Below are 13,534 nucleotides of genomic sequence, written 5' to 3' on the forward strand. Positions count from 1 at the left end.
CCTGGTTTGGGTGCTTATGTTTTCCATAAAAAATTATGGTTGATTACTGCCACCCATAGTAATCTTTCCTTCCATGGACTCCCACCTAGGACTTGCTTATATTTGACAATTATGTGTGGCATTGTGACATCTATTTTATTGTTTTCATGTACAATTTTTGGTTTTCCATATGTAGTTGATTTGTCTCACCATGTTCCACATGTAGATGATTTGTCTCACCAGCAAGATTGTTATTTTATTGAGGGTACGTCAAGTGCTCTAGGCCATTGTGTTATGTAGATGGAATGGATTTAATGATTATTGGCTAAATAAATGAATGTACTATGAGGAAAAAGAAAACTAAGTATATTAGTCGGCCTTGAACAAACTTTCAGTGTTTTTTGAAACGAAAAGGCTCTATTTTTTCATAGACTTTTTGTGCACAGTGATGAATCTATTAGGTTGGTGCAAAATTAGTTGTGGTTTAAAAGGTGGAAAAAAAACGCAAAAAATGCAATTACTTTTGTACCAACCTAATAGAAAGAAAAGGGAAAGTAAAAGTAAAATGAAGCAATAGAAAAGGGAATTGAAGAGGAAGAGAGAATCAGGAAGAGAGAAAGAGTATCGGGAAAGAAGAAAAGGAAAAGAAGTAGAAATGTATAGGAGATGAAGAAGGAGGGACTAAAGGAACAAAAAAAAATTGTGGTAGGAAGAAAAAAACCTAAAGAATGGGAAAAAAAATGAGTAGTAAACTTCAGCAGACCAGAAAACAACAATTTACTGTTATTCACTCTTACTGTGTGCAAGGAACTGTGTGGTTAGTGCTTTCCTTGGAACAGTTCATCAGTTCTCAAAGCAAACCAATGAGTGCTGCCACTCTCCACATCCTCTGTAAGGAAGTTTAAGTGACTTGCTAAGACCACAGAGAAGGGAAGTAGCTGAGCTAGGGTTTGAACTGTTTTTTTCTGTTTTACCCTATGTTTTGGTCAAGTCTGGGTCCACTGCTCGGTGACCATACCTGATCTTGGTTCCTCACCTGATATTGTATCCCCCTCCATAGCATGCCCAGAAACTTACCACCAGCACCTTCCCTTGTCCTCTCTCCTCTGACTCCTGAAATTCTCGAAGGAGATAGATTTCTGTGCAGGTAACATCAGAGTTAATAATGTAAGCTCTATTCCTCCCTTTTAATACATGTGATTTTTGCTTTGGTATTTTTGAATCAAAATTGTATTTTTATTTTCTTGCTGTTCAAAAGAATTTAGGCACATATCCCAACTTTTTATTAATCATTTGGTTTTATGTTGTTCGTGTGTGTGTGTGTGTGTGTGTGTGTGTGTGTGTGTGTAAGTTTTTGTTGGAAAAAACATAGAAAATTTATTTCAAAATGTCTAAGTGAAATTAAAGAGGGTTGGGTAATGAAAACTGAGTAAACTCAATAGACAGTAAATTAAATCATTACACTGAGTTGAATGATTCAGGGTTTAAGTGATGAAAATAAAAATTATTTGAGCCCACTATTTAAAGTCACTAAAAGTTATTTTAAAAATTAATATTGTTTTTAAGCTCTGATTCAAGTTTTATTCCTGTGTATTATAGACTTGTTTTTAACCAAGGTATTTAAACCAGTTTTGGTTGAGAAAGGACATGGGCATTGATTCACATTATTTATTAATCATGACAATATGGATAAGTGTAGAATGGATCATTCCCAATGCATTGCTGGCCAGTTCAGTACTTCCAAATTTTCTTCCACTAATCTTTCTACCCAAAATACTTAAGTGCAAACTAATGTGATAAAAATTTCAATTTCTCTTCTTGCTGCTTGCCTGCCCTCTGGTGTAGAGGGGTAGAATAGTGAAGATACTCAAAATTTTGTTAACTTTTGAGATATTCAGAAAGCTGCAAAAAGGAAAATAGATAACTAATAGATCCTGTGGTACAAAATAATTGTCTTTTTTCAATGAATTTTGAACATTTGTTCATTTCTAAGCACATTGTGTATTGCTATTTAATTTTCCTTAAATTACCTGTATTCATATTTTCTCTATGTGGTTTAATGTGGCAGTGGATTCTGATATTCTCTTCAGTATGACATATAAAACAACATTTTATACCAAAAAGTTTAAACGTTTTATTTATGGTATTTTGAAGTGATTAGGATGTTACTGAGAAAAAGTAATTAAAATTAAATGTAGCTGAAACATACTTTAGGATGAATATGGAAGTTAAAATTCATTTGTTGCAGAGTTGTAGTCGTACTGTAATTTTTTTTTACATTTCACTTTTGTTCTTCCCTGTTTTCTGATTGTTCTGTAAAAATCATATGGGAGAGTCCATATTAATATAAAAATATAGAAATGTTTTAAAAATAAACTCATTTATGAAGTATATACATCAAAATGAGTTATTTCCAGTTCTTTCATATAAAATTTAACACATATAAAATTTTTTTCGTATAAAATTGATGGTGTTTATACCAGGCTTGCAGCTAGTAATTGTCCACTAGTTCCAAATAAGCAGTTTAAAGAAACTCTGCCTTAGTTCCTAACTTATACAAGAAGATATGCCTTAGAAAACATATATAACTATATATAAATATATACAAAATAACTGAAAACACGTATAAAATTGTGACATAAATCCAAGAAAAAATATTCAAGATATTCAAGAAAATTAACTTTTTATTTAACCTTTATAGTTGAATGGAAGTTACATTATTGCATGCTGATCATTAGGTTATTTCATGAAATTTGATTAATTTGCCTGGAAATCTATAAATCTATCTCTAATGTCTGAAAATCATAAGGAATATAATTTAGTTGTAATTTATTAAGGGCACATACACATACATACACATGTCTGGAAATAATTTTGTGGTTCATTTGTTCCCTAAATACATGGTTGGTTGTCCTCTGAAAAAATGAGAACCAGTTTTAGATTAGCTTCCACATGCTATATGCTTTTTTCCCTTGGTAATGTGGATAGTAAACTATCCGGGTTAACTATAATGTAACCAGCTAAGCTAACCAGGCAGCATCTGAAGTGTCGGGATTCATACTATTAAGCTCAAGATTGGTCATGAGATAGAGAGAAACAGAGAGACAGAGAAAGGCAGAGAGACAGAGGGAGAAGGGAGAGTAGGAAAGAGGAAGGAAACTGAAATATGGAATGAGCCCCTAAAGAGTGATTTATCCAGTATAGTATTTATTCCTAAGAAATTTCTACACAGTGATTTTTCTCAGTTGATTTCCCCTACATATTTTCTGTCAGGTTTATTTATAATTCTGTCATTAAATATGTAAAAAAACAAAACAAAATTGCCTAAAATGCTATTGGGAAAAATAATCAATTTTGTTGAAATTCAACTTAATTAAGTAGAAACCAGTCACTATTTAGCTTTCCTTGGTATAAACATTTTTTTTAAGATTTAACTTACTGATTTAGAAAATACAGTATACTAAATTATACTTAATGTTTCTTTAATGGTTAGTCATCTTCCAATTGTTTTCCATAATTAGTTTCTTTCATATAAAATTTAACACAAAATCAAATAACATGAGGATCTAATTAATAAAAATCAAGATGTTACATTATTTAAATGGCTGACTAAATCAGACTTTATTATCTCTTAAAGTATGCTTTTCTCCTATTTCAAATGGAAGGATACTAAAAATACAATAAAATGTGAAAAATGCATTTTAATAATTATTTTAATCAGACAGCTGATATTGAGGATATATCTTCATTATTGCTGCTATGGATGGTCACATTTGTCATAAATATTTATCTTTGTCTTTCCTTCTTGCTCTTATTTCAGCATCATTATTATCTGGCTAAGTTCATGTTTTTATAAAATGATTATTCTTTGTATACTTTTATGCATGTAAATTGGCTTTCTTCATGCCTTCGCTGATGTGTTCTGTCTTGTTTTTTATCCAAAATGCCTCACATGCAGTATTACTTTATATTAAAGTGATCATTTTATAAATCCCTTTTCATTATTATAATATTAGATAAAGACAGTCCAGTCCCCGTTTTTCAAATGTGGACTAGCCCTTAATAAGATCTTACAATCTTTCTTTTTAACAATGTTCTCAATTTTTAAGGTGAGTCTGATCAGTTCGTTTCATTCTGCTACTGCTGCTTCTCTTCCCCTTTGTCTGTTAATCTCCAAATTATCACTCAATTACTCTAATTTTATCTGGTGATTGGAAATATTGTGAGCTAGGTGATAATGATTTTCATTTCACAGGGAATTAAACACACATAGATTAATTGACTCTTAAATACAATTGCACAATTTTACATGTTATTCCCTTGATTTGATTATTTTGACAAAAGCAAATGAAGAACTCTCCACAGCATCTCAGATTTATTTGCATTTAATCATCCACTTATTTGATAACACTAATTAAAAGCAATCATTTTCTCATCTTATTACTTCTACTTGTTCAGGTCACATTGTCTGAAGGCAACTTTACGTGCTCATTCAGGATGTCATCTAACTCAGCTTATAGAAATCCTTTCTCTATTATGAGCTAGCAATGCTTTTCTTATCTTTTTGTTCTTGTATATGGGTCTGGTAAAATAACATATGTTTTGACTACATGCTAAAGTGTTAAGTAATTTTAGAAAGATTATGCAGCAATATTTCATGTTTACAATCTTTATAGAAAGAATGGCTCTTACTTGACTTGTCTAGTGTTTGAGAGCCAGGATTTGTCTGTAAAGGTTTCTTGTAGCTATCAGACTCAGGTATTTTTCCTTAATAATAACTGAAGTAATTAATTCTACAAAATACCAGAAAATGGATTGTTGACAACTTCCAATACAGAATGAGGTGTGTAGATTTACCACACTCTAAAGTACACATGCGTGAAACACATGCAACATGGTAAACCAAATATGGATTTAGTGTTAATACCAAGCCCTGTTTATTGGTCCAGTGATGAATATCAAAATGAAGATTGGGTAGGAAAGATCATTTTCCTTGGTTGATTTTTTTCCCCTAGTTCTTTATTCATTAATACTCTTCATTCCACATCAGGATATGAGAGTAATTACTTCCCTATTTTAAACTGAGAAGCAATTTGCAGATGTTTTTAAATAGCTCCAGCTACGATCTGTTGTTACTCCATAGATTCCTGCTGATGTAGAAACAGGAATTATGGCCCTTATTATGGCCCTTATTATGGCAAAGTGAACATTTCATGATGCAAAATTTAATATTCCCTGACAGAGATAATTATATTTTTCTACAAGAAGTATGGACTTTATATATTTCATCAATATCCTTATAGATGTGAATTCTTCTAGACATTTAACACACACACACACACACACGCATACAAGCACACACAAGCTACAGTGGGATCATCATGAGATAATATTTTATAACTTGCTATTTTTTGTTTTAACATATCTAAAGAGGCTTATTTAAAATAAAATAAAAAAGTGTTCTCCCAACTTGTCTCTCTCCAATAGCAACTATATCAACGCCTCTTATATTCTTTCTTTTGGTATTTTCCTCCATATCTCTAAATAAATAATTGTATTGCTACCTCTTGATAATTCAGTGTTAGACATCACTTTTGACCTTCTACTATTGAAGATGAAGATTTAGCTTTCTTTTACGGCCTTCACCCCACTACATACACATATATTAATATTTCTATCCTCCATCCTTTATATATTAGGCATTTCAATGTTATTTGTTTCCTTGGTTTTCTATGTTCCCATCACTAATTCATTTCTGAACTTTCAATTGGTTTAAATGTAAAATATATATGAGTTATTCTATTCATTTCAACTTGTTGGAGATCTCTCTCCTAAAGGCTTTTGACTTGCCTTCAACCAGGCCTGGTTGTTCCTTAGGTCCAATGCATAGTTCTCACCTTATTAATCCACCTGTACCATTATCTTGAGAGCATACTTCACCTTTCTCTTGAGTTGGGTCTCCATTAGCAGGAATGTATTTGATTTTTTCATTCGTACTTTCCTTTGGGTGGGGCATTTCCCCCAATAACTTTCTGAGAAAGGTACATGGGAGGTAAATTTTTGATAACTTAAAAATCTTAAAATGCTTTTTTCCTATCCTCATATTTGATTTATAATTTGCCCAGATATTGCTTTCTCTCTCGCTCTTGATCTCTCTATATATAAAAACTTAGGGTCTCCTTTATCGCCTTATAACATTTTGCATACATACCTTGGTATGGGTCTATTCTTGTACTCTATGGGTTCTTTCAAACTAGAAAATCATAATTTTTGGTATGGGAAGCTTGCATGATTTATTTGATGATTTTTCTTCTGTTTCATCAAGTCTCTCTTTCTAGAACTATTGTTTTTCAGATATTAAATTTCCTGGATTGACGCTTTAATTTATTTAACTTTTTCATGTCTGTTTCTCCCTACATTATGAGAGATTACCTAATCTTTATCTTTCAATTTACCTGCTGAGATTTTCATTTACGCAGTCATATTTTTAGATTTCCTTATTTGTCATTACCTTCTTTATAGCAACACATTTGTTTCATTGATGTAATATATTTTTATAAAGCTGAGAGTTTCTAAGGTTTATTTACTTTCATAAAATGTTTCTTTCAAGAGACTTTTGTCTGTGTATGTGTTTTGTTCTTGGTCTTTGATATCTGAGGCTTTCTTCATATATCTATTGACCCTGAATTAGTGGCTTATGTATAAGAGAATGAAGCACTATGAAAGTTGATTGGAAGCTCTGTGCACATAGGTAGAACTTTTCACCAGTGGGCCTCATGGTAGGATAATATTGCAGGGCTGTTTCACTGACAAATTCTCAGTATTCTTTAAATATTAAAAAATTAAATATTCTCAGTATTCTTTAAATATTCTTTAAATATTTTAGTTTTCATGACCTTGTCAGATTCCTGAGTAAAGAAAGCATAAGCCAGGCTACATTGAGTTCTGGAAGCCCTGAAGGGGGGGGGATGGAAGGAGTCAACATCCACTGTAAATATTCACTGAGTGTTTGCAGGAAGATGGTACCCCTGCCCACCTCTATGCTTCGTTTCCTGTAGTCCTTCAAAATGATGGTAAAAAAGGTAAACAAGGAAAATATCTCTGTAATGTATGTATCAGATTTATCCTTCCAGTCTTATGCAGGGTGGGAAAGGGAGGTTTACTAGCTTGTAGGGACTGTGAAAGGGTAGCTGAAGTTCTCATGTCTTCTAAAATAGATTTGAGCCTCCTTCTGTTTTCAATACTCCCTTCACTCTTACTTTTAAAAGTAACTTTTGGTACCACTCTGGAGCCTTTTGGGTTTGAGTGGCAAAATGATTTTGCTTCTTGGCTTCTCTCCACCTTTGGCTTAGGATCAGCATACTTGGCTTTGTTCCTTCAGTTTCTTAATGCCCTCTGCTTTCCAGGTTTTTATTGCTGGGTCTTCTCTTGATCTCTTTTATATTTTAAGTTCATTTTTTAGCTCCTTTTCCTGTTATTGAGTGGGATTTCATAATTAAGATACCATGTAAATGTACCCTTTTCAACAAAATTTACATTTCAGTATTCTTGCTTGTCAATAAATATATTTCTACATCAGCATTTTAATGGCTTCATAGGAATCTCATTTTAGAGATCTAACTTATCTCCTATTGTTTTAAACATGGGTTGTTATAAGCAATATTACAAAGAACATTCTTACAGCTGAATTTTATATTTTGTAATTGAAATAAATTTAAAATGTGAAAAAATCATGGCTCCCTTAAAAGGTTTCCTACAAAATGGCATCCTATTTCTAATAGTATGAGGATGTTTCCTTTCTCGTGTAGACCATTCTGTGTAAACATTTCAATTAATAACTTTTCCCATCAGATGGTAAATTCTGTATATGTTTAATTTATCCTATTTACAGGCTGTGCCTGGAACAGGGTAGGCACCCAATACATATTTGCTAAGTAGACATGCATAATAAATCAATTTTTATTGTTTAAAACTTCAAAGAGAAAGGATGTGGTATGGAAGGATGCAAGAAATAAGTTTTAAATATCTTATTTTCATTACTTTGTGTTACGTTGAGGTAATTCAGGTCATAAGGTTAGTAATATTGAGAACCAGAATTCAACTTATTAGCTTAACATAGAGAAAAATCACAAAAAAATCATCACAGCTCTTTTTCTAAAAGTATCACTGTCTGATGTAACCAGTGCCTGGAGACATCTATTTGCATAAAGTAACACATGCACAAGGTACACATCTATTGTGTCTATTGCACTGTGACCAAGAATTTTTTAGCCCCACAATCTTTTCGGTAATATTTTTGTTGAAATTTTATTTAATTATAGGCAATCTGGATGTTGTGAGAAAGGCTTTAAATCAAACATTGTGCTCAGGGTGACAATTTGTGCAGTGACAGGTATGAGAGCTTTTACCCTAATGCCAGTAATACAATAGGTATCAATGCATGCCCCGCTCTCAGGCATCAATATTTTCTAAAAGTAGTAGTAAAGAAGGAAAATATGAAAACTATCTTAGTGCTATGGCACCCTATGCTAATGAAACATGGTCTTACTATGTAAAGTGTAAAAAAAATATTATGTTCTAATAATATTAGCTAACATTTATCAAATATTACTGTGTAACATACACATTCTAAGCTCTGGACATGAGGTAGGTGCTTCGTTTTATGGGTAAGAAAATGAGAACCTGTTTTGTTTAAATCTTTAATTATCATTATTTAATATTTTATTTGATGTCACACTGTTCTTCAGAAAAAAAGACTTTGGGCAAATAAACTCTTACTCTTTGTTCTTTTCAGCAAACTTCCTTGGTAACATGCTTTTGCGAAGTTCAGGAAAATTAAATGTGGGCACTAAGAAAGAGGACGGTGAGAGTACAGCCCCCACCCCTCGTCCAAAGATCTTGCGTTGTAAATGCCACCATCACTGTCCAGAAGACTCCGTCAACAATATTTGCAGGTTGGTCATATAATTATTTAAAAGTAGTTTTAACAGAAACTCATACTTTTTTAACTGTACAACTGTAGGCTAGTGTTTCCGAGAGCATGTTTGGGGGAATAGTGCCTAATGCCACTAACACTCAGACCTGTACCTGTATTGATATGTGTTTTGCCCTGAAATGGTTCTCTGAGATTTTTCTTCCTTCTTCTAAACATCACACATATACATAAACACAGAACACAGGTCCCAGGCTCCTGGAGCAAAAACCAGTTATTTTCTTTGAAAAGACCTGGTCTCCACAATAAATTCAATAGAGAGTATCAGCATTTTTTTTTAACCATTCATCATGCTTGATAGTGTTATTATTTTGGAAAGAGCCCCTTAGCTGCTAGGAATAATCATGAACTGACTGTGGGAAGCAGTCTAATGACAGAGCTTGCGTGAGTCCGTCTGATGGTAGGAAAGATATCGTCAGAGTACCAGAGAATAAGCTTCTTAGTAGATAGTCATGTTTGTATGCTTTCTAGTATTTGAAACTGGACTACTGGCCTCTTTCTTCCTTATACATTTTCATGCAGCAACATCCATTTTGTTGGTCTAAAGCTGCATTTACTCCCAGGGTGAGGACAATAGTGGCATAGCCTGAGGCCAGAGTGTGCCCAGGGAGAAATGGCTGAGTTAACCAAACAAATGCAGATCTCAGAAGTTAAAATATCAGAGAAGCAGAATCTGCTTCAAGAAGGCTAATGGACCCAAATGAGGAGATGGGTTGCCAGGTTTGAAGTCCAGGCATAATATCCTGGCAGCCATTTGGGGCCTCATTATCCAGGAAGGAGGATGAAGCTGAGTTGAATGCTTTTTTTCTTTCTGAAACCTTTTTATTTTATTTTATTATTTTATTTTATTATGTTTCCTATGAAGTGTGATCTGATATAAGTGTACCAGTCTATAATGCAATATGTAGCCCAAGAAATATATATTCACTAAATGACATGGGGAGGAAAGTTGTGTGTATTCATAAATACATATCTCACTTACTCAGCAAAACAGCTCAGCATGGTAGGGAATGCTTATTTCTTACTATCAGACGTAAGGGATTCAGGACCCAGAGAGATCTGGGAATTTGGCTCTTGTAGGATAGAACAAGGTTGAGATCACAGAGTCTTGAAAGCAAAATGATTCCAAAGCTCAGATAGTAGTTCCTCAGAAACACTGCTTCTTTGTAGTAAACAGAAAAAAAAAGTATCAGGCATTCTACAAAGTTTCTGAAAAAAGCTAACAGTAAGAAGCATATTAGGGGGATATTTTACTACTTTTTCTGAGTCTATACTAAGTAAGAATAAATCTGTGTGTGTCATTTCAACCATAGTCCTGGTGGTCCTATGTTCAGACTTTACAACATTATCCCAATTTCAAATAATTTGTCCTGTTTTCCTTACAGGCCATTGAAGTGTCCTCAATTGATTTTGAAGAAAGTGTTTTGGCAGGGTTAACTGCAATGCAAATTTTCTGTAGTAGAAAGGAGAAGCTTGGCAGTTTCAAAGAAGACTGGTTTTCCTAGGGTACAGAGAGTAGGAGGAGGTGTGGAAGGAATTGCACCTGAAGACAGAGGAAAGATTACCTCTGTCTATATTACAATGTTGGTCTTAATTTCTAAGAGCACTAGGAAGCCATTGAGGGGGATGTTTAAGCAGGAGTAGCAGTAGAGATTAATGTGATTTGATTTGCTGTTTTGAAAAATTGTTGCAGAATATTGAATATATTAGAGGGGGAGTCAAAAGTGAATTAAAAAACAACAACAGGGAGGTAAGAGAAATTGAAAAGTAGATTCATATGAGAGAAAATGGGCTTGGACTAGGCTGTTGCTAGTGCAGGAGAGAGTTGGATGTATGGGAGAAATAGTTAGAAGGGAAGTTTTATGTTGATGAATTGGATATGAGAGGGAGCCAAGAGGGGTTTCACAAGTTTCTGAATGTACATTTAGATGTATAGTGTAGCTTTTTAATAAAGGAGGACAGAGGAATATAATCAAGTTCCAATTTGGATGTGCTGAGTTTAAGGCTTTGGACACATGCAAGCAGAGATACCGAAGAGTACGCAATCAGATATAGATTTGGGGCTCAGGTAAAAGGTTGAGGAGAGAGTATAGAGTGAGTAAACCATGAGTCAGTTTTTGCTGTGAAACAGACAACCTCAAAATCACTGTGGCTTACAACTAAAGACATTTATTGTTTTCATTTCTGGATCTACAAATGGGCTGCAGCTGAATTGGGCTTTGATGAATTGGGCTTGGCTTCAGGCTGCCTCCTGAATTTAGCTCTTCTCCACGTGTGTCTTCATTCTTCTTGACCAGCAGCTCTAGCCAGGGCATATTCTCTTGTACATAAGTAGGAGGGAGCAACGTCTTAAAGCTTCCATTTGTGTCATGCCCTCTAGTATTCCATTTACCAAATCAAGTGTCATAGTCAAGTTCAAAGTCAAGGGGAAACTGTGGCTAGGGTGTGGTATGAAGGATTGAGAATGAAAATAGAACAATCCAGTCCACCAGAGGAGGACTGAGCCTTGAGACACTTAATGCTTGGGTAGTAGAGGCTCCCCCCAGGATACTCAGAATTAGCAATAAAGCAGTGAGTATGGTGTCATTGAAGCCACATTTCCAGAGGGAAGAAATAAGCTCATTGTTCTAGATGTTGTTCAAGGTCAAATAGGGTAAGAACTGAAATACGGCACTCGGATGTATTGACCTTAATAACTGTAGTTGAGAAATACTTAATGTGATAGTAGAGATGGAAGCCAGATAGGAATGGATTGTGAATTATATGATTTATGATAGCAAAGAAAAAGAAAACAAAAATGCAACAAAGTCAACACCAATAACATTGGAACCCATCAAAAACAATGGGTCTACCATCACAGGCAACATGAATCAATTAAGTTGTAGAAGTCAACAGAAAACTAATATTTATCGAGCTTCTTATAAATACTGCCATGTTTACTTTCACCTATCTTTAATCATCATGGCACTCCTATAAAGAATGCAACCTTATCTACATTTTTCAGGTGAGAAATCTGAGGCTCTAAGAGGTTAAGTAATTTTCACTAAGTTACTGTTCACGCCGATATGAAAAAGATTGTTGCCAAGATTCCAAAGTCCTGAATTCTTGACCAGCAGCCAACCCTTTACACTGGCTCTCAAAGAAACAAATATTCACTCTTGAATAAAATTCACATCCATTTTGCTAATGAGGTATTGACTCCAGTTGAGTCTCCTGAGCACTGAGATCCATCATGATGAGTCACAGAGGAGACTTCTGTTCCTGTGCCTTAAGACCAAGATCTTTCTGCCTTCATTCCTAAATCCAGATCTTTGTGCCTTCATTCCTGTGAGTCCACACTCTACTCTTTGACCTCCAAATCAGTACTTTTCAAGCTATCTCTGTTGAAAGATAGTTTTCCTCTTTGATAAGTTGTGCATTGAAGTACGATAAAAATGAATTACAGGTTGATAGAAAAATACATTTAAAAATACTTACAAATTACATGCTCCCTTTTTCTCATTTCTATTATTTAGATTCAACAGAGCTAAATTTATTGCTATACAAATTTCAACTTCTGTATTAACCTCCTGTAGACCACTAACAAGCAGTTTGCTGATACAAGGGAACACATTTTGAGCGGTGCTGCACTAGTCTTATATTCCTGGATAAAACAGTTCTAAAGACAAGTATGTTTGCTTGAGACTTAGATACGGGCTAGTCTAAGCTGTCTGGCCTGAGGCCTTGTAGAGGCAGATCTTAGTCAAACGAGGTGTCCTACCTAGAGCTCACGCTCATTACCACTCCCACTTTCCTGGAGAAAATAATCCAAAAAGTGGCCCAAATCAAGAGTGCGTCATACTTAAAAGAGATTCTGAAAACTCACATGATAGTTCAGAGAACATGTGCAAAGTTTAGAGAGTTAAAACTCTTCCTGAGTATCTGCAGTCACTTTACCCGCCAACACCAAGGCCAGAGTCACTCTTGGCCTTGTTTCCTATCAGGTGCAGATAGATGTGTCTGCTTCCAAAATCCATGCTGTTTCCATAGCCTACTGGCATGTGTGTTAGAGGATGCAGTGTAAATATGTCATGCTGAACACAGTATAAGAGCCTTTTTAATATCCGTGATTCAACGTGAGGGGTGAAACCCTTGTCTTTCTCCCTGAAGATAATACGTCTTCTAAATATCTTTCCAGATGTTGCTTTGCATTGTTAATCCTTCCCATTCCATTTCCAGATTCTTCTATTCCTGGGACCTCAGACTGCATGCCTGGAATACTGCAGTTTCTTTGAACCACTCTTTTTGTATGCGTTTCATCATGTCACTGTTCTGTCTTATTTTCCCGACCTACCAAGTGGAATCTCAGCCTTGTTTGTTTATTTTTTTCTCCATAGAATCTCGTCCTGCTTTATCCCTACGTGTTGTACTTGACTTTATCTGTGATAGTCATTTTTGTCCCTATCTCACCACCTCTCTCAGGTTCTTCCACTCCCTCACACAAATCTATCCATTTCTAATTTTTTTTTTTTTTTTTTTTACTCTTTTTCGGAGATAATTTTAAGTATGTCCTCATTTAACTTA

The 13,534-nt window shown here is 34.5% G+C and overlaps 1 protein-coding gene across 4 annotated transcripts in view; it reads left to right on the forward strand.

Moving 5' to 3' along the window:
- Positions 1–13,534, forward strand: part of BMPR1B (bone morphogenetic protein receptor type 1B) — a 368,245-nt gene that overhangs the window by 309,987 nt on the left and 44,724 nt on the right. For all 4 annotated transcript variants that reach the window (XM_081056909.1, XM_081056908.1, XM_081056910.1 and 1 more), the window contains one exon: positions 8,774–8,933. In XM_081056909.1, the coding sequence (XP_080913035.1) occupies positions 8,791–8,933 (143 nt within the window). In that variant the 5' untranslated portion in view covers positions 8,774–8,790. The remainder of the gene's footprint in view (positions 1–8,773; positions 8,934–13,534) is intronic.

The sequence above is a fragment of the Rhinolophus hipposideros genome (genome assembly GCF_964194185.1).
Source record: "Rhinolophus hipposideros genome assembly, chromosome: 1".
Lineage (NCBI taxonomy): Eukaryota > Metazoa > Chordata > Mammalia > Chiroptera > Rhinolophidae > Rhinolophus > Rhinolophus hipposideros.